The 20,526-nt window shown below is 57.3% G+C and overlaps 3 protein-coding genes across 7 annotated transcripts; 1 reads left to right on the forward strand and 2 right to left on the reverse strand.

Moving 5' to 3' along the window:
- Positions 1-967: 967 nt before the first annotated feature.
- On the reverse strand, positions 968-10,625 carry LOC311523917 (uncharacterized protein). Of its 4 annotated transcripts, none has more exons than XM_084634463.1 (4): positions 10,432-10,625; positions 4,897-5,191; positions 4,381-4,632; positions 968-2,909 (listed from the first exon to the last, which is right to left on the reverse strand). In XM_084634463.1, the coding sequence occupies exons 1-4, from the start codon at positions 10,618-10,620 to the stop codon at positions 1,588-1,590; spliced, it is 2,058 nt and encodes a 685-aa protein (XP_084490589.1). In that variant the 5' UTR covers positions 10,621-10,625; the 3' UTR covers positions 968-1,587. The 4 variants fall into 4 exon arrangements, with proteins under 4 accessions (XP_084490589.1, XP_084490588.1, XP_084490590.1 ...); XM_084634462.1 differs by having other exon boundaries at positions 4,897-5,194; XM_084634464.1 differs by lacking the exon at positions 10,432-10,625 and adding an exon at positions 7,899-9,924 and having other exon boundaries at positions 4,897-5,194.
- Positions 10,626-10,727: 102 nt separating this feature from the next.
- Positions 10,728-14,809, forward strand: LOC311523919 (microtubule-associated protein 1 light chain 3 gamma-like; the record flags this gene model as incomplete). 2 transcript variants are annotated; one of them, XM_084634467.1, is made up of 4 exons in its annotated part: positions 10,728-11,184; positions 12,699-12,754; positions 12,974-13,080; positions 13,854-14,809. In XM_084634467.1, 4 exons carry the CDS (start codon positions 10,728-10,730, stop codon positions 14,014-14,016), a joined length of 783 nt encoding a protein of 260 aa, XP_084490593.1. In that variant the 3' UTR covers positions 14,017-14,809. The 2 variants fall into 2 exon arrangements, with proteins under 2 accessions (XP_084490593.1, XP_084490594.1); XM_084634468.1 differs by lacking the exon at positions 10,728-11,184 and adding an exon at positions 11,206-12,309.
- A 1,454-nt stretch (positions 14,810-16,263) lies between these two features.
- Positions 16,264-20,426, reverse strand: ZBTB3 (zinc finger and BTB domain containing 3). Its single transcript, XM_084634466.1, has 2 exons — positions 20,387-20,426; positions 16,264-19,224 (listed from the first exon to the last, which is right to left on the reverse strand). Exon 2 carries the CDS (start codon positions 19,171-19,173, stop codon positions 17,776-17,778), a length of 1,398 nt encoding a protein of 465 aa, XP_084490592.1. The 5' UTR covers positions 19,174-19,224; positions 20,387-20,426; the 3' UTR covers positions 16,264-17,775.
- Positions 20,427-20,526: the final 100 nt, after the last annotated feature.

Consider the following 20,526-nt stretch of genomic DNA (forward strand, 5'->3'; position numbering starts at 1 on the left):
ACTGAGTGAACTGCTCTAGCTGGTGCCTCATGCCTGATGATCCAGTTGACCACTGTGGCCTTAAACAGTCTGTGACTCTACCTCATGCAGTAATGGGGCCAACCCTTTACTATCCCCCTTGCTTATTCCCTTTTCTCCAAGGGCAACAGCCAACCCCTCCCCAAGCAGGGGATGTACAGGTGAGAGGTTCAGGGAGAGCAGCACTACTGTTGGTGGGTCTTTCTCCTCCCCCTCCTAGGCCCAGAGAATTAACGCACAAGCTGACAGGGCACCAGCAGGAGTGATGGAAGCAAGGGCCAGGAAGGCCAAGCCACGGGGTGCAAGGAGCCTGCGAGAAAGCAGTGGAAGGTCTCTCATGTACAGGCCAGCCCCTGGGCCCATGCACCTGGTAAGCTTCACATGATGCACAGGCTGAGGCTAATGAATGTCACCTAGAGAAGCACCTTTCAGCTGGGGTTTTCTCCCAGCTCCAGGGATAAGTCCTGGGCTCTAAGGGGGAGTTATTAGCATGGAGGCAGCTGGCATGGGGTTAATACAAGCAGCATCTGACCAGCAGCAGCAGCATGAAACAGAGCAGGGGGTCCAGTTCACAGCCCCCAGCTGCAATTACACAGGTGCTGCCTGGACTTACCCTAATGGCAGCATTTAGAATAAGTCCTCCCAAGAACAAGAAGGATCCTCTCCCCCTGGTAAGCTAGGGGCATCAAGGTAGGGAATGCACAGGGATTTTGCCAGCAGCCGACTGGGTTGCACCCCCAGCCAAGGCTAAGGGCACAGCAACTAATGAAAAGCAGGGCTTGGTTCTAACAGCCAGGGAAGGGTTGCATGTGAGCACCCATGCTCACAAAACAGCCTATGCATGGAGAGAGAGAGTGCCCACTGCCTTCCTGGCCAGCATTTAAACACTGGAGTGGGGTGCTGCCCTTCCCAAGCCAGCAGACCGCCCAGGTCTAAAACACCCTCCAAATCCTTAACATTCAATTTTTATTTTTTCCACTTAGAATTGACACCAGCAATGAGGCTCCTTGGTGCAGCCAGAGCCAGGCAGCTCTGCCCACACAGAGCGCCTACCCGCCGCAGCTAGTCAGACAGCAGCACCCAGACATACCTAGGTTATGGGAGATGCAGGGGGCCCGTGGTACCTGTTGAACATTTGATTTCAAGCCCAGACACAGTCCCTAGATAGTGTGGCTCCTGCCCCCTCCCGCTCTTAGAAGTTGGAGGGCCATTTCAAGCTCCCTGCCTCTCAGGGAGAGGGCTGCTCTGGCTTGCCCGTGCTCTAGGGAGAGGGTGCCCCTGTGCCAGCCTTGTCAGTGCAGTTCTGCCAGCGTTGGGGCAGGGGGCTGATTCTAAATCCCCCTCCCCAAGTTGTCAGCGATCGGGGTGGGTGAAGCACCAGGCCCTGCCAATTCCAGTCACTTGTCTACCACAGAGAAGAGACATGAATAGGGGACGGTGAAGACTCCATAGGGAGGAGGCAGGCAGAGCTTAGAGTCCCAGTAAATGGGGTCCCATCCCCCCGAAAGGATGGGGCTAGGTGGTGGCTTTGCCACATGGCTTTCGGGAGCAGCCTGCAGCTAGAGGAAGTCACTTGGAGGCTCCGCTGGCCTTGGGAGCCAGAGGCCTGAGGGAACGGGTCACCATCCTCTTCAGCTCCTTGAAGGAGCGGGTCCTGTGTAGTTTGTAGCTGGCCATGGCCAGGTTGCTGGAATCCAGTGTGGCGGAGGCATGAAGCGGGTGGGCCCCGGGTGGCCCCAGCTGCCACAGTCGCCAATCCCCATTCAGGCTGACAGCATCCACCTCACTGAGGCTGGAGGTGCTGCTGCCCTCAGCTCGCTGTGGCTGCAGCTCCAGCTGGCTGCCATCAGGGAAGCAGGAGTCTGTGGAGAAGGCCAGCTGGCGGCTTGGTGGGGGGAAGGGCTCAGCTTTCGGCCTCCCCAGAGCCTGGCTGGAGATCTCCAGGACGGATGCCCACTTGTGTCTGCCTGGGAGCTCCAGGCAGTGCTGGGAGCTGCAGCGATACACAGGCCTCGGCGTGCGGACGTTCACCTCTGAGCTGCAGCGGCTCCCCACTTCTGCCCGGAGAGCTGGCCTGCGCCGGAGACTAATCCTGCGAAGCAGCTCCCGCGGGCTGAGCCAGCTGCGCTCCCCACCCTCGCCTGCCTTCACCAACTCCCGCGAGGCATGCTTGCCCTTGTAGAGCCGCTCCCGCTCAGTGCCAAGGGTCTTCCTGGAGGAGGCCTTGACCCTGACCACATGGGGATGACAGGACGAGGCCTCAGCCCAGCCGGCTCCCTCTGGCTGCTCCTGGCACAGCGAGAGCTGCTCCAGGAGCAACCCCATTGAGCGTTCGCTGGATCCCACAGAGGAGGCGGTGGAGCCTCGGCCCCCTGGGCCGTCCAGTGCCTGGGAGCTGTCAGGCCCCTCTGGAGAGCGGAGGTGGGAGCAGGTAGAAATGCGCCTGCGGATTTTCCAGCCAGGGAGCGGCCCAGCTGCCAGTGGGGAGCCGCAGACCGATGACATGGATTGGCTCTTCTGGTGCCCTGCCAGGTAGCTAGGCTCCGTGCGACTAGCTGCCGACCGACACCTGTACCTCAACACCAGCTTGGCGATGTAACGGTCCAGCTGGGCTCGGCGCTGCTCCTCTGAGGGGGCTGGCCCACTCTGGGGAGAACCCTCCTGCACAGTGGGGATGGCTGCCCGCTCGCTGAGATCCTCCTGGGATGGGCCCCGGGACAGGCCGCTGGTAAAGAGTGGACTTTGCAAGGCCACGGCATGCAGTGGGCTGGGGTAGTGGTAGATCTCGCTGGTGCTGCGGGACACCAGGTCACACTTGTACCGCAGGAGCTGCAAGCTCTGAGGGAACGCTGGCGAAAGCTCACCCAGGCTCAGCAAGAACTCCAGATCCCCTGTGGAGAGAGTAGAGAGCAGGCATCCTGGATCAGAGACAGGCTCTGGCCTGGCAGGAGAAACCAGGTGCTTGGGCCAGTATTCCCTGCATGACATAGGGCTTGGCTGTACCAAACTGGACCCAGTATCTTGGCTAAGTGGTGACCTAGGGGCTAGGTGCCCACGGGCACTGGCAGGGATCCTGGCAACAACGCGGGTTCAGAGGAGAGCTAGGAGAACAAATCAAGGGCTGGAAACCTGCCTCTGAGACCAGGGCCTTGTCCCCACTAGGAGGGGTCAGCTGGTACAGATATACAGGCATAGCTACCCCAGCAATCCCTCTTAGTGGCGGTGCAGCTTAAACCAGTTTCCCCAGCAAAATCAGCTCCCCCAGAAAGAGGCCTTTTTAGCTGGTATAACTGTGTCTACACTAGGGCTTTTGCCAGCACAGCTCTGTCAGGGAGAAGGGTGGAAAAAAAAAATCCCCCACTCAACATAGCTGTGCCAGCAAAAGCTCAAACATAGCTGCAGTTTTGACACCCAAAAAGGCCTTTTGCCAGTAGAGCTGCATATGCTCGGTGGGGCTGGAATAAACTATGCTGGCACAGGAGCCGTTTTGCCAGTCTAAGCTGCAGCCATGCTCAGAGTGTTTTGCTGGTGTAGTACACAAGGATAGCCTATGGGGATAGCTACACCAGCAACGTGCTCCCAGCACAGACCTGTCCTCAGATCAGATGGAAAGCACATTGTTAAAAGGGAGAGTGATTAGCCATTTAACAGACTCAGGGAGATGGCTGATTCCCCATCACAAGGGAGAGTAGGGCACGGGGTTGGGGGTCTGTAAATCGAGCCCAGGATTCTAAGGCCTTGTTCACTGTAGCCACCCTGGTGTAGTGAAAACATAGAGCCTCCCTTCCCCAGTGGGGATGTGGTTACATGGACCTGGTCTAGCTGTTCCTGTATAGGAAGTGGAATAAACTCTCCTGGGGTATGGCACCTTTATGCTGGTATAACTGCAGCCACACTGGGGCGAACTACACTGGTTAGGGGGTGGGATTCTAGTGCAAACCAGGCCTTGAATGCATGCTCTAGCTCAGCCATGAATGGCAAGCTACATACAGGAGTCCCTGGGTCAGGTTGTCCAGCCTGGCCCATCAGAATGGACTTTCCTGGTCTTGAGATCTGTGACAACTCAGAGCAATGCTCCTGGAGTATCTGTGAGGCAGTGGGGAGCAGGCTGGCTCCACCTCTGCCTGGGATGCAGAAATCAGAGAACAGACAGTGTGGGACAGTCCTGCACTGACTCTGCCGTGGGTCTGGGGGCATCAATGGCACCTGGCAGGGTGTCCAGAGCCCCTGTGGAAATGGGTAAGTTGGAATGAGTCAGGTCCCCCCTGCCAGGTTCAGGGTCATGCCCCAACCCTGTTGCTCCCCGGATCCTACTGGCTGACAGCAGGGCTCCACATCCTGAGCTGGCCGTTTCCTGCTTACCTGTTGAGACTGGTCTCCTGGCAGCGGCATGGGGGCTTCTGGGAGCATTGGGTACCATTACCCGCTGCAGCCGGAGGTCGAGAAGCCGGACGGTGGTCTCGTCAGTGGAGTGCGGCCGTGAACAGCCACTGTCCCGTAGGCCTGGGAGGTAGGAGAGGGAACCAACGCTGCAATGTGAGCCCCCTGGGCACTCGCTGTGCATGGATGTGGAGGAGTCGGACAGGGAGCCCATCTCGCTGGTCTCGTAGAACCCTGGGGCAAGAGGAAAGGTTCACTGCAGGGGTCCGGTCGTCCTTATCTCTCCCCCAACTCCCTCAACCCCTAACGGGATGGGTCTCTCCTCCCCCTGAGTCCCCAACTAACAAGTCCCAGGGACTCTGGGTTGTGGAGGATGATCCCGACAGGCTACATGGCCCAGCTCGGAGCCTCTGCCTGCATCACGCACCACCCAGGACGAGCAGGCCTTGGTGCCTTATTGCTCCTGGTTGCCAGGGCCCAAATCCCGGCTGAACATACCCGAGCTGGGCCTGGAGTCGGCCTCTGAGGTCTCTGGTGCAGTGAAGTTAGGCTCTGCCTGTGCCCTGGGCCTCTTGGGGAGCAGCAGTTGCTCGCTGGATCCAGCGGTTCTCAATGCCAGGCTTGTTGCCGGCGTTCTGCTGTCCCTATTCCCGGCCTGGCGTCCCATGTTGATGCTCTCGGAGGAGCAGTAGGAGACACATGGCTTGTCAGGGATGCCCAGCAGGTCCTCAGACTTGCTCCGGTCCAGCTTAGCTGTGGGCAGCGGTTCCTTAGCCCCCAGGCTGCCCCATCCCTGCTGTGGCAGAAGCACGAACAGGGTTAGTCAGAGATGCTAGCAGCCACCAAACCCACCAGCCACCTGGGGCCCTGGCATCCAGGGCCAGACCCAGCCCTGGGTCTCTACAAGGAGCTGGGCAGAGCACACCCCCAACTACGACTGGGCCTCCTCCATGGCAAGGACACTGCACAGGCCCCCAACTCTGCCCCAGACTCCCGCCTCCCGGCCCGCTGGGCACTGAATAGAACCCGCTACCTGAGCAAGATCACGCAGAGAATCCTCCCTCATTGAAGGGGCTCCCTCCAATCACTGTTCTGGGCACCACAATGTCTCCCGGATACCTTCCAAGATTAGGACCTCCCATCACTGCTGAGGACCCTCCCTCCCCTCTGGAGAGCAGGCCCCTTTCCCCCTTTGTGCTGGCACTGCACTCCAGTAAGCTCTGGTCCACATGGAGTTGCACAGGTTGAACTCAGGCGATGCGGTACCGATCGCTGCTGCAGGCGTAGCCTCCCACTGATTCAAACCTGGCTCAGCGCGGTGTCATTGCTGGAGGCTGAAGGGACAGAACCAGCTTCCTGCCTCTGCACACACCTGCGGGGCCGGTTTAGCCCGCTCAGGTTTTAAACCAATTCTAAGCTGCAGCTTGTGTGGCATGTCTAGGCTCCAGTGCCCCAATGAGCCAAAAACCCGGCCCTGCACCAAAGAGCAGCCATCCAAGGGAGAAGGGATATGTCCACTGCTGAGTGAGCTCTGCAAAGATACTGTTGGCACTTCCCAGGCTCAGAGCACCCTACCCATTAGCCCCCAAAGCTCCCAGGGGTGTCGGGCAGCATCAGCTCCTCTTACAGCGACAGACAAGAGACAGAACCTGCTCCGGGTGGCACAGATCAAGCAGCAGTGCTGAGAAGGGAACCCAGGAGTCCTGCACACAGCTGTGCGCTCAACCCACTAGGCAAGACTTCCTCCACCTATCCAGATGTTCCCCCCCGCAGCAGCTTCACATAGCTCTAGCTGGGAAACAGCTTGGAGGCACCTCCAGTGGATGGGAGGCTAAGGGAGGGCAAGCTGCTCCCAATCTCCCCCCAGGTGTGAGGGTGGTGTACAGCTTGGCCGCTGCACCCCCCCCAGCACAGAGTGTCTTAGCCCAGCCCCTTCCCCACATATCATTGCTCTCTCCCAGCTGTACGGGACTTGACGGGCAGGGGCCTCCCTGCCCACCCCAAGAACTGGGAAGCAGCAGCAGCCACAGCCAGGTGAGGAGTTCAGGAGGCCAAGGGATGATGCACCTTGACCCCAGGCTGGTGATTAGAAGTACTGATAAGATCACAATCTTCCCCAGCTCCCTGCACTTTACCTCAACCTCTCCTCCATCCCCCTTCCTCCATGGGCCGGGGAGGGAGCTGTCTCTGTCATTCTTACCCCAGAGATGTTTGCAGATCTGTATCCTGGCTGACGTGGAGCTGGGGGGCCCCGTGGCTTCCCCCCAAGAGGCGGGGCTGGCTTAGGTTTTATTTGACTCTGGGTTCAAGAGGGTAAAAAAACAGTGAGGTAATATGGTGGTGGTCTGGGGAAATCAGAGTGGAAAACAGATGCTGCTCCCTCCAACTCACCCCAGCCCAGGGCCCGAGACACACCCAGGCCTCGCCCTACGGGCCCCAGCACAAGCCACGGTGACTTGTTCCATTAGGAAGCATGCTCTGTAGCATCATCCCTACTGTCCCAGATGCCTCGCTTCTCCTGCAAGGCCTAGAGTCGGAGGTGGGGATGGGAAGGGGACTGGGACTTCCCCCAAGCCCCACTAACAGCCAGGCTAGGGTGAGGAAGAGGGGGGAGGGCCCCAGAGCCAAGCTGGCGGCAGGAGTGAAACATGAGCCCGGAGGCCCCTTTCTGCCTTTGAGCTCAGCTCCATCCCTCCTAGGCCAGGCAGCTGTTGCCTTTGTGTGAGCCCCCCTGCCTCCATCTTACCTACTGAAGCAGAGAGACACACGCTCCACACAGGCAGAGCGGCGGGTGCATGTACAAGATTTCAAGGTTCGGGGGGGAGCGCAGGCAGGGGCTTGCTGGGGTGTCCAGGGTGTGCATGGGGGGTCCACACGTGCACCATTCACCTTGGAGAACAGCCAGACCACACTGATATTTCTGCCACCTGCCCCTGACTCAATGCCTCCACCCAACCCATTTGGTTATTCAAAGCCTCTGCTGGCCTTAAGCCAGGCTGGTCCTGAAAGCCAGATCTGGCCTCACTGCTATCCCTGGGAGGGGGCAGGTCGCAGGCTCCCAACTGTTCAGACACCCTCTTTCCCCCAGCACAAGCACAGCTGTGTGCATTACTGTGCATGAGCAGGCATGCACCAGCCGGGCTGCCCTGGGGCAGCTCCCCTGATTTCCCCTCCCCCTGCATGCCAGATGTGCAGTGCAGGGATGGAGCGAGCAGCCTGCTGCCTGTCCCAGGGTTAGTTTACACTGGAGCTGGCTAGTCAGCGTTTCCCCCGTTTCTTGTTAGGAGAAGACTCCGGTTCTGCTATTTGCTCTTGAACGACACCAGGAAGGGGATGGAGAAACTGGCACTGTCCACGCCAGCGCAGAGCTGGGCTGGGAGGACAGCCAGACAGGAAGCAAGTGAGCACTGTAAACAACAGGTGGTTTGTTTCCTCTAATACACACAGAGCCTGACCAGCCAACGCCCACCTCCCTGCAAGCCAAATCCACAGAGGCCAACCTGCCAAGGCCAGGTCAGCAGCCTAGGTCTGAATCCCGCTCCCTGCAGCTCAGCTCCCAGCCTCAGGACAAGCAGAGTCAGAAGAGATGCCAAGAATTCCCCTGAAGCCCCACAAGCTCCCCCGTCCTGGGGCTTTGACTGTACAAAGGAGGGTACATCCATTCCAAACAAAGCAGGCTGAGAAATGCAAACAGCGCAGCCCCAGGATGGCAGAGCACACACCACCCCTTAGTTACATCCTGTGGCACAGGGCAGATGAGGGAGGCACAGAATGCTGCCTCCTATCTGATAAGAGACAAGATGGGTGAGGTAATATCTTCTATTGGACCAACTTCTACTGAGGAGAGAGACACGCTTTCAAGCTACACTGAGCTATCCCTTGGGTCTGGGAAACGTACCCAGGTCTGGTCTGTATTACAGAGCTAGGTTGAGGCAAGGCAGCTTATGTCAGCCTAACTATGGAAGTGTCTATACTTAAATTCAACTCCCGCCAATGTAACTGCCCCGCTACGCCAAATTAATAACTCCACCTCTACAAGTGGCATGGAGTTACGGTTGATGTAGTCGGTCGACGCAGTGTCAGCGTAGACACTGTGCTGCTCAGCTGCCCGATGCTGACAGTATAATCGATACAAGCGCTCCTGGGGAGAACATTCACCACAGACACAAGGCGCAAAGTGTAGACACACACAAGCGAAGTAATTACTTGTGGTAGCTCTATAATTCTGTAGTGTAGACATGGCCTCAGGCTAAATACAAGACTGAATAGATTGTTTAGCATAAGTCGTTAACAGGCCACTTCAACTTGAATGATGCCTTGAAATATGTAACTACTTATGCTAAACAATCTGCTCCACCTTGTACTTAGCAGTGACACTCTGAGTATGTTTCCCAGACCTGAAGAAGAGCTCTGTGTAAGCTCAAAAGCTTGTCTCTCTCACCAAGAGAAGTTGGTCCAATAACAGATATTACCTCCCCCACCTTGTCTCTCAAATATCCTAGGACCAATATGACTACAACACTGCATACATCCTATATGATGAGACAGTCTAAGAGGGATAATGGATTCTCTTTCCCTTCCTCTCCTAAGCTGCTGAGCAGCATTGCAATGTGCTGACACCAGACGTGGCTGCATTCAAGCAGTGGCTAAGGAGAATTTATAAGAAACAACTCACAAAACAGGCTGTCCAGCATCAGGATATGAACTTACCAACTCCTCCACATGCCAGATAGCTGCTACACAAACTTTATGCACAAAAAGGAGGAAGTGGAATTGGGAGGGGGGCAAACACAAATCAGAATTAGAAGACAGGTAGAGACTTCAGTCTAAGGCAAGTTGGAAGAGACTGGGGCTGTTTAGTTCAGATAAGAGACATCACAGAGTTACACAAAATAGTAACTGGCATAGAGACGGCAGACTGGGGACTCCATTCACCCCCACAGTTGATGCAGGAACAAAGAGACATTGAGTGAAATTAAAGAGGCAATACATTGAACACCAAAGAAAGGAAACAAGCACTGAATTAGCCTGTGGAACGCACTGCCACAAGACATAACTGGGGACAAGAGCCTAGCAGGATTCACAAAAGGGCTGGACACATCTGTGGATAAAGGGAACATGCCCAGGTGTGTCAGACAGGAGAAGAGGCTATAAGGGATGCAGACTCCTCAGCCTCAGGGCACAACCCAGCCCCTAAGGGAGCAAGGGTTTCCTCAAGGGCAGGACAGTCCTCCACACTGGAGTTTCTTGTGCCTCCCTTAAGCCATCTGAGCCACTCGCAGAGGCAGGGCGTAGGGCTGGAGAGGCGCACCTTGGGTTCAGGCTGGCAGCCCCCAGGACTATTCCACAGACTGAAACACATTGCATTTGGGGAGCTTTCCTGGCTTCTTTGCTGCAAAAGGAATTTTTTTCTCTAACTGGAGCACACACTACTCCAGGGCAGAGTCCTGGGGAAGCCACCCTGCTCAAAGCCCTGGAGCCCTCCAGCTCCCTGACTTGTATCCTGGCCCCCCAGGGCTTCCCTGGACCTTAACCCTGCAACCAACCTCCCCATGGTCACAGCAGCCATTGCCCCTTCCCTTCCAGCATACCCCTTTGCCCCCTCCCACTCATGCCCCAACCCCCATATCATACCTCCAGTCCTGCACCATCACACCGCCAATCACACCATAGTTACACCAACCATAGCTTCCCTGCCTCCACTCCTACTCCAGCTCCCATGTTCCTCCCCCAAACTCCACTCCTAACCCAGAGCCATCCCCATCCCCCCAGCTTTCCATAGCTCAGTATCCCACACCCTCCCTCTGCCCCCATCCCATGCACCTAGCTCAAGTTCCCCTACCCCAGCCCCCATGCTCCCCTCCCTTGGCCCCCTGTACTCCCCCCCCCCACCCCACATAACCAGCCCAACAGAGTTTAAGGCCAGATCATGTAATCTCCTGCATATCACAGGCCACCAGCACCACCCCACCCATCACACTAAAGGCAACCATCCCTCCCCTGGCCCATGCATTCCCCCCACCCCGCTCTCACCTGTCGCTGCCCCCCTGGGATAGCCCCCGCCGGCTCCCGGACGCCCAGGGCGCTCTCCACGGTTCCCTTCTGCGTCTCTCTCAGCAGCTCGAGCTCCAGGATCCCGGCCAGGCTGGCCTGTAGCCGCTCCCCGAACCGCACTCGGTCGCTCCCGGACCAGAGGGAGGGGGGCACAGCTCTGCGGGCCATGAGGATCGCTGGGGCAAGCGGCACCGCTCAGGGGGGTGGGGGATGGGGACGCAGCTCCTGGGGAGGTACATACGCCGGGGGCAGAACGATAGAACTGGGGGCAGTGTATGCACCAGAGGCAGGATCGACTGGGCGAGGAAGGAAGTGCATGCAGCCAGGACTCACCGGGTACAGCAGCTGCAGAGGGAAGTGTGCACCCCAAGCAAGGACCAGGATGCCGAGAGGGGGGTAAATTGCATGCACGGGGGCAGGATGGGTGGGAGAGTAAATTACATCCACCGGCAGCAGGGGTGCTGGTAAATCGCATGCAGCGGGAGCAGGCTAAGAGGAGGATAAGTTGCACGCACTATGGGGGAAGCTGGACCCACAGAGGCAGCCCCCAGAAGCCGCCACCGGCTCCAGTTGTCTCTTGCCAGGGACTTTCAGCACACACAGCAGCTCAAACAAAGGGGCTGGTTTTGAAAGAGTCACGTGGGGGCGGGGCCAAAGGCCCCGGGCTCCTGATTGGGTCCGACCTGGGCAAAACATTTCGTAGAGCGAAGTTAAGATCAGGGGCAGTAGACGGTAAATATCCCCTCGTCCCCCCACCCCGTGCACCAGGGGGGTAAAAACCCATTGGACCCACCCGAAAATGCACTATGGGGCAAATACCCCCAGACACACCCCGAGGGGTAAAATAATCCCACTGCACCCCCCAGAATACAGCCTGGGGGGACAGGCCCCCATTACTCCATGGGAGGGGTGAAATGCCACCCAAATCTCAAGAGGGGCCAATGTCCCCAAATCCTTCCCCCAGTGAGGAGCGGATTCTCCCCCAAATATAGCCGCAGCTCCCCGGGGGGCAGGTCACTGCCTCATGCCCTGGACCAGGGACACCTCCCATACCACCCGCGGGCCTGACCCTCACCTTGGAGGGGTCGATGCCTGGGCTTGTTTGTACATTCTCGCTCCCCCTATTCCACCCCGTGGCCCAGCCATCAGCCATGTCATGCGGGCTCCTGCTTGGCGGCTCTGAACGGAGCCAGGCGAAGGGATTCAATAACCATGAGGCCTAATTCCCCTCTGCCCGCTGGACGTGCACTGGGTGTCGGGGGTGGGGGCACCACAGGGGGCAGGGGCAACTAATAGACCCCCCTCTCTATCCCCCACCCAGGGGCCCCTCTACCCCCCAGCACAGGGGGCATTTAACAGACCCCTCTTCCATTCCTCTACCATAGAGAGCGGGGGCAATTAACAGACTCCTCTCTATCCCCAATCCATGGGGGGCAGGGGCAATTAACAAGGCCCGTCGGCCTCTGTCTCCCCATCACAGAGAACAGGGGCAATTAACAACCGCTTCCATCCCCATTATGGGGGAGGTACAATTAACAGACCCTCCTTTCTCTTAGTCCCAGCAGAAGCAAAATCAGCCCATAGAGAAGAAAAACCCTTCCCCCGCCTCAGTGTCTTGCTCCCCACCCGAAGCCGGGCGCCCCCAGTCCCGTCAGGGCCCGAGCGCTCCCCAGCAGCAGCAGGAGGGCCCTGGCCCCAGGGCGGGGCAGAGTTGCCGCGGGATCCCGCTGCAGCTGGCAAGCGGCGCTATTTAAAGGGCTCCGGGGGCAGGCGAGCCCCGCTCAGTGCCCTGCAGGATGCTGCCAGTTACCGGCAACCGGGAGTCCCGCGCTCCCTTCAAGCAGCGGAAATGCTTCGGTGAGAGGGGAGCCCTGGGCGGGTCCGTGCAGACGGAGCCCGGTGAACTCGAGGGCAGGGCGTCCCCTGCAGGGAAGCCCCTGGGCGGACTTCGGGGTGCCCTGCCCTCTTCCTCTTCTGTGGGCTCTAAGCGGAGAGCCCCCCGACCAGGGGCTGAACAAGGGGGCTGGAGCTCCCCCTGCAGCTGGGGTGCGGAGAGCACTGCTCCGGGCTGGCTGCCCCTCCGTGGGGAGGCCCGGATGCTTCCTCTGAGTATCCAGAGCTCTGTGGGCGCGGCCCGCGCGGGGTCTCCCCCCATTTCCCTCGGGTTCCGGGGGGCTCTGCTGGGGAAGCCCTGGCTCGGCCCCTCTGGCTGTGACCTTCCTCCCCGGATCCGCTTCTCATTCCAGCTACCAGGAAACGTGAAGTGTCCGCGGTCCGCTCTAAATTCCCCAGCAAACTCCCGGTGAGTGGGCGGGGCGGCCGCTTGGCGGGAGGAGGTGGGACGTGGGGGGGCGCTCAGCGTGTACCCCGGGGCCCAGGACACCAGCCGCTCCGTGGGGAATGGGCCATCACCTCTTCTCCCCACCTCCGCAGGGGCAGGGAAGGGGCTATGCCTATCTCAGCAGCTTCATCTCTGGGAGGGGTGCTGCCTTCTTCCCTTTCCCACGTGTCTGTTTTCCAGGTGATCCTGGAGCGGTACCCCAAGGAGAAGGTGCTGCCAGCTTTGGATAGGACCAAGTTCCTGGTCCCCCAGGAGCTGACCATGGGGCAGTTTGTGACCATTATCCGGTAAGAGAACAGGAGGTGTGTGATTGGAAGCGGGGGTCTGTCTTGGTATTGTACCCCTGGTGTCTGTGTCCCAGGTACTGCTGGGTCCTGTTGCCCTCTCTTGTCTGAAAGAAAAGGAGTACTTGTGGCACCTTAGAGACTAACCAATTTATTTGAGCATGAGCTTTCATGAGCTACAGCTCACATCATCAGATGCATGCCGTGGAAACTGCAGCAGACTTTATATATACACATATATATTACATATATATAAAGTCTGCTGCAGTTTCCACGGCATGCATCTGATGAAGTGAGCTGTAGCTCATGAAAGCTTATGCTCAAATAAATTGGTTAGTCTCTAAGGTGCCACAAGTACTCCTTTTCTTTTTGCGAATACAGACTAACACGGCTGTTACTCTGAAACCTCTCTTGTCTGAGACAACAAAGGGGGGTGCTGTGACCTGGGCAGTTATTAGCCCTCTTAGGATGCCCCTGGCTGTGTTTCAGGGTGCCATACAGCTTTGGGAGAGGTGCTACCAAAGGCTAATGCAGAGACTGCAGCTCTCTGAACAGCCCCTTGTTCCAGGGTGCCCTGGGTAAGGGACCCCAGGTCTCCATTAGCTGCTGTTGTGGGTTAGATGCAGGGGTGGCTGTGAGCAAGTGCGATCAATGCCCAGGTAGTGCAGTTCCCCCTGGGCTAGGCAGGCAATGGGTGCTCTCAGAGGAGACCAGTCAGTGCTTTTCCTTCTTACCCTCAGATGGGACTCAGCTCTCTTGCCTTCTTGCTTCCCCAGGAACAGGATGTCCCTCAGCTCCACCCAGTCGTTCTACTTGCTGGTGGATGGTAGCCGGAGCCTGGTCAGCATGTCGCTCACCATGGCTGAAGTATATACACTGAACCAAGATGAAGATGGGTTCCTCTACATGACCTACGCCTCCCAGGAGATGTTTGGCTAGGGCTGCCGGTTGCCTCGGACTCCTGCTTCTCTGAAAGGAGCCATCGTTGCCCATTCTAATGTTGCTGCTTAGTAAATGGTGTCATCCCACCCCCTCCAGTCAGAGTAGGAATGACATTCCTGCCTGGTCAGTGGGGCATCTACCCTGGTGTGCTGAGACACCAAGGAACCTGCCCATTTCCTCCCTTCCCCAAGTGGGTGCCTGAATAGACTTGCTCCAAAGGGAAAGATCTGACTTCAGAGTGAGCACGCCTTTAGCCTAGAACAGATGCCTTTACCCTGCGGTGCCTGTGGGATGGCCCTTTCTGTGTTGTGGGGATAGTCACACCTGCCAGCCTCTTGCACTTGTGCCAGTGTGATTCACCCTACTGTGAGACCAATAGGACCCCACTGCTTAAGGGTGGTGTTGGAGGACACTACTTGGTGCTGGCTCCAAGCTCCTGCTGCACCACCTGGGGCTGGTAAAGGCCATCCTGTTCCCTCTGACCTTGGGGAAAGAGCTCACATGGTGGTGGCTAACTTTTGGAAGAAGTAATCTTCCAGCAATTTTCCTAGACCCAATGCTGACCACTGGAGACCCTTGTCCTCCCAGAGCAGGGGTGAACCTCCTCCTCAAGGGCAGCCCTAGCTGTGGGGTAGACTGGTTCCCTTGTAAGGGAGGTTGAGTTGTGCAGGAGGGAAGGTAACCCTGCACATGGAATAAGCACAGTCTGGCCTTTAGACTGCATGTGTCTTCCCTTTAGAAGCACACCCTGTAGCCACCAGTTAACCCTGTTAAATAATGTTTCTGTAAATGCTTGTCTGTGTGAAATGGGACTGCAGTTGATAAGACTAATGGCTGCACTGGGCGGGCACTGAGAACCCCCTGCCAGGTGCAAGCAGCTCATGATGCTACCAATCAGTAGAGAGAGGCCTCAGGGGAGTGCTCCAGTTACAGCTATATTTAGAGTACGTGGTCCCTTGGGCCTGTTATTATTTGTACAAATAATCCACTATCCTGGGTGGGGGGGTTCTGTGCTGTGGTGACAGTGTCCTGGACCCACAACTGCTTAGCAGGCCCCAGTCTGAGGGTTGTTTAGCTTTCCTCTCCAGTGCTGCTGGGTTAGTAAAAGCTCCTGGAGGCCCTGCTGGAAGCCTGTCTTCATTTCAGACAGATCATAGGCTGCTTTCTTCTTCTGGCGGCTGTCCCTGATTCAGAAGCGGCCAAAGGAAAGCGGGGTTAGAAAGGCCTGTGTTACCTAAGCACCCAAGGCTTCTAATGGTGTAGAGCAGGAGGGGGCTGAGATAGCAGCTAGTATCTTTCCTGTTCCCTACAACATGTGTGAACGTACTAGGGCATCTCCTTCCATTGCTGCTGGGAAGACTGATTTATTGGAGGGAGGGGAAGCATCTGTTCTCATGTTCTGGGAACATGTCTGAGGTGGTTAGAGCATCCACTAAATAGGCAGTTCCTGCTCTGCAGGCATAAGCCTTGCAATCCTGTACCCCCCTCTGGAGTCCCAGTCTTTTGAGCCCAGGGACTCCTGCACCAGACCAATCTGAAGAGGCACTTGGAACTGTGTGTGAGAGAATTTTTCCTCCTTACGGAGTTGAGAGCAGTCGAAAACTTTCTTCCTAATTGTCACTTTCCTATCAATTAATTCCCATCTGGGTGGGAGTTCTGCCCCTAGCACAAAGCACCTTGGAGGCCCCCTTTCCATGGCACAGGGTGATCTTCCTGTGCTTCTTCTGGAGCCTGGCTAAGGCAGGTAGGTGCACAGCAGTTTGAAGCTGGAAATCCCATCAGAAGGGGGCTTTGGGGGTTTCCCTTCTGGAGTTGGCCAGAAGCTTGGATTTGTCTCCTCCCTATGCCCAACTGACCCATACACACCCAGCCCCACCTCATTCTTCTCCTGCTCATGCCATTCTTAGCAGGGTTGAGTAAACTGAGGGATCTCACCTCACTCAGCCCTTGTGAGTGGGACTTGGTGCTGTTCACCTCTAAGGCCCTGCTCTCACCCCACTCCAGACTGACAGTGGCTAAATGACCATATCACCCCACCAAGGGGGTTGCCTCAGGCCAACTGCCTGTGTAATAATGGTAGGAGCCATAAAGACTGAACTCCCTCCTCCACGGTAGGAGTGAGTCATGCAAGTTGCACTGCTGCAGCCTGTCCTGTGGATAAATGGACTTATTTGGTGGCCTGAGGCTAGAGCTGCAGCAGAGCTGACCCCTCAAAACGTGCTGGAGAGAAGAGACCACAGCACAGACAGTGGAAGCACTTGGTGCTAGTTTTACTATTGAACTTTTGTCCTTAGCAGCGACCCCAACTCCCGGCTTTGAACAGAAATGAGTCCTAGAAGCACTTTCGCTCTGGGCTTTATATTTAGACAATCAAATGATGATGAGTCGGATAAAAGGTGGCTGCTCTGGGCTATTGGGTTTGGTAAGTGAAGGAGAGGGGCTGATATGAGGACAGTTTAACAGCACAGCAGCTTGTGGAGTCTGTCCCTCCCCCCGGAGTGAGCAGGAACCCTGCTGCATTCACTGCTGGGGTAGTGTGTGGGGACAAAGATGTAGTGATTGACAGAGGCAACTTGAGCTTAAAGAGCAGCTGGCTAGAGCCATGGGGTGGTCTGGAGCAGCATTTGGGCTCCCAACTGCCATGACACTAAAAACAATGGGAGTCAGAAACTCTTGGCCTGGACCCCTAGGAGGGTTTTTGCTTTAGGTGTTTCCTACCAATCTGCCCTTTTACCCAAAGGCTCCACAGTAAGCAGCACAGACAAGACTGGTATAAACCATCCCATGCAAATAACCCTACCTTTCACCTTTTTGTCCCTTCCTGGGTGGTTTGCAGAAGGGCTAGTTGGCCCTAAAGCCCATAGCTGCTGGGAACTTATCCTCTGGGATGTTGGGCTACTCCCCCCATTCCCTGGGAGCTCATTCCAGGGGGCTGGAAGGGCCACCCCCAGTGGTGGGAAACCATTTTCTAAAACTCACTTTATATCCTCTTGAAAAGAGAGCCATGATTTGCTTAAAAATAAAACCCTAAAAACAGGGAGCCTCTGTCTAAGGGGGATTAAAATGAATGAGAGTAACCTTCAAGGAGAGGGTGTCTGGCATAAGTAGCCCTGCCAAGATTAAAAACAACCAAGAGAAGGGGCAGCACTGGGAGTGGAGGGTGGGGGAAGTGAAGGTTGTATGTCTGCTCAAACTTACTCTGAAGCAATCACTCTAAACCCCGCTCTGTGCAGAGCTCCTGCCCAGGGTAATAACCCCTGATAGTCAGATGTTGTCCTGGGCCTGAACTCCCAGCTGCTGTGACCCACTCTGAGCATAAATATATGTGAAAGTATTCCCTGGTTAGAGTTTAAATTATCCTGATCAATGCAGCTGTCTCCAAACTATTTACAAAGCTGGCAGCAGTCCAACGGGGAAACGCCAGTGTAGTGTGCCCAGCACAGGTCTACCCTGTATAAGAAATGACAGCAACTCCTTCTGGCAGGCAGGGAGGTGGTACATGTGGCTTGGGCAGGAAGACGACTGATCAAGGGCACGAACCAGAGCAGCTGCTGGTTTGGAGTGAGGCCCCTTTGCTCTGTGCCTATGGTTGCTGTGGCTCCTGATTAGAGTTCAAAGTTCCCTGCTAGCATCCCGGGGGGGGGCTTCACCACACCCCCAACCCATCTCTACAGGAGAGAATCCAAAGGCTTCCCCTCTACTGTTGAGGAGCGTCCGGCTTGTCCTATATCCCTGGGTGGGGAAGATGTGGGTTCACTACGAGGGGTTCTCCACGTCCTGTTTACAGCGCTTGGCTGCCAGGTCTTCATTGTGGGCCTTGCGGATGTGCCTGTACAGGTCCCCAGACTGGGTGTAGCTGCGCATGCAGTAGCGACATTCATAGGGGCGCTCGCGTGTGTGCACAGTGGCATGGCGCCGCAGCGTGTAGGAGCAGGAGAAGGTCTTGCCACATGTCTTGCAGGTGGGGACGTCCTCAGTGAAGATACCAAAGTTGGGGTGTGCCTCGTACTCTGGCAGGTACATCTGCTCATGCAGCGGTGGTGTCACCATGTTGGAGTAGCCCTGTCCACCCGGCACCGGGATCATGTGGTAGGGGAGATGCTCCTGTGGAAGAAAGCCACCCTCTGATGACACCTCCTCAATGCCACTGGGCTCCTCAAAGCCATCGGGGTGGCGGTTGCAGCCCCCAGTAGGCCCCACCTCCACTGTGGGCCTCTGGAAGATGCTCTCCATCCTCATTTCCATGCTCCGCCTCTCCAGCTGCTCCACTGTGTCTGGCTCCTCATCAGAGATCACAATGGCTTCCACCTTCACTTTGATGGGGCCCCTGTCTAGCTCCTTGGAGTAGAAGCCATCTAAGCTGCCCACCCGGGGCTCCACGGCTAAGTTCTCAGGGATGGTTTCCAGGCCGGATGGTGCCTCTGCCACGTTGCCCGGAGGAAAATAGCTGTGGGAGATGGTTTCAGTGGAGCTGCTGGGGCTAGACAGAGAAACATCTGCAGTGGCTGGGGGGAGAGGCCTACCCAAGACGGGGCCACGGGGGGAGTCGCCGTCCATGCCCGGCTGTGTAGTATCTGCCATGTCCCCAGTTGGTGCTAGAGGCTGCTGGGGGCCTGCTTTCTCCAAGAGGTTATTCTTCCACTCCTCCTTCTTGTTCTTTCCTGCTTCACACAGATGCACAGGTGGTGGCAGGACCTCAGGGCTTTGCAACTGGCACTTGGAGGTGCTGGGCAGGAACTCAGAGCTGGCTGGAGAGTCCTCCTCCTTCTTAGTGCTGTCAGCCTCTGCCAGTGCCCGTGCCTGCAGCTTCTTCTTGCAGACCTTGACAATGTCATTCATGTGCAGGTAGCTTGCAGCAGCCAGCACATCCTCCACTGGAGTGTCGTTGAAGGCCAGCATGCCCTGGTACATGAACTCCAGCAGCAGCCCAAAGGCCGGTGCTGTAACAATCTCGTTGTTGATACAGACCAGGTCCCGCTTGTCCAGCCGCTCCTTATAGAACATGTGGAAGAAGGTGCTGCAGGAGGCCAGCACAGCCCTGTGTGCTAGGAACTGGGTGTTGCCCACCATGATGGTGCAGTCGCAAAGGAAGCCCTGGTGTCGCTGCTCTCGCAAGCTCTGCAACAAGTGCTTACTGTGGTCAGGGAACTCCATGCTGAAGGGTAGTTAGGAGGATGGAGCAGCAGTTGGCATAGCCTTGAGCCCCTGGGAGTTGGGGGGAGAGAGAGAATCAGAGTTACCTTGGAGATGGAGGGGCTGAGGAAACATCCCCTCCCCACCAGACTGCCCCTTAATGAAGCATGAGGGACTGGGACCCATTATTTGTCCCCTTGCTGCCTCAGCCTGAGCTCTGATCTCTCTTGGGCTTGACTGGGGCCCCACTTGCCCTGCATCTTTCATTATCTGCCCCCAGTCCACCCCCATCCCTTCCCACTTCAGCCTTCCCCAGCGTGGGTCCTCACACCTCATGTTGAGCCTCTCTACCCCCCCCCCCCCGCCACTGCAAAGTGCCCTATCCAGAATCTCCTCTTTCTGTGGGCCACTGTAGCCAGAAGCTCCTGCTCCCATCATCCCCCTATGAAGACCCCCCCCAGGTTAGGGCTGAAAGCTGGTGCCCCCCATTATTCCCCAGCATTGGCTGTTGCCTCGGGCAGGCATCCCCCATTCTAGCACGGGAGGCATATGTTAACATGGCCCTGTATCACCTTCCCCTATGTGACCCAGAGAAAGGAGAGGAGCCTGCAAGGGGGTGAACCTGGGAGGGGAGACTGCTGGCACAGGGGTCCCATCTCTAGGGATGGGGCCTGAATGGGGACAGGGAAGCCTGGGCAGGGAGGAGGTGGTTGCCCCCCACATTACAGGCCAAACAGGTGAGGGGTACTTAGGGATCCCAGGGGAGGGAGGTCACGCCAGGGCTGCTGGTGGGGGGAGACAAGCAGGGGGCTGATTGGGGGGTATCAAGGGTGGGAGGAGCCAAGCTCAGGGGAATCCTGGTTTAGGGGGCTAGGGCTCCTGTCTCAGTTCGGGGTAGCTGGGCTGGCAGGTCCCGGTTCGGGGGGAGGGGGCCTGTTCTGGTCCTGCGTGAGAGGAGCGGGGTTGGGGGGGTCCCGGTGCGGGGGGAGGGGGCCGGTTCTGGACCTGCGTGAGGGGAGCAGGGCCGGGGGGGTCCCGGTGCGGGGGGAGGGGGCCGGTTCTGGTCCTGCGTGAGGGGAGCGGGGCTGGGGGGTCCCGGTGCGGGGGGGAGGGGGCCGGTTCTGGTCCTGCGTGAGGGGAGCGGGGCTGGGGGGTCCCGGTGCGGGGAGAGGCGAAGGCGGCTAATCCCGGCTCATGGGGTTCTTTGCCCCCTAGTCCCCCCATCCCCACTCACCACAAAGCCGCGGCCTGAAGGGATCCACCTATTCCCGCCCCCTGCTGCCTGCTCTTGCCACTTCTCCAACCTCTGCTGCTTGATTGGCTCGGGATCACTGTCACTCCCCGGTTCCCCCCGAAGATTGGATACCGGCCGCT

This window comes from Lepidochelys olivacea (genome assembly GCF_965140295.1).
Source record: "Lepidochelys olivacea isolate rLepOli2 genome assembly, chromosome: 7".
NCBI lineage: Eukaryota > Metazoa > Chordata > Testudines > Cheloniidae > Lepidochelys > Lepidochelys olivacea.

Coding starts and splice junctions, on each gene's coding strand:
- LOC311523917 (XM_084634462.1), bottom strand. CDS start 10,620: ATGGCCCGCAGAGCTGTGCCCCCCTCCCTCTGGTCCGGGAGCGACCGA. Junction 5,195..10,431: donor TCCCAGGGGGGCAGCGACAG/GTGAGAGCGGGG, acceptor CTTCTGCCACAG/CAGGGATGGGGCAGCCTGGG. Junction 2,910..4,380: donor CAGGAGACCAGTCTCAACAG/GTAAGCAGGAAA, acceptor CTCTCTCCACAG/GGGATCTGGAGTTCTTGCTG.
- ZBTB3 (XM_084634466.1), bottom strand. CDS start 19,173: ATGGAGTTCCCTGACCACAGTAAGCACTTGTTGCAGAGCTTGCGAGAG.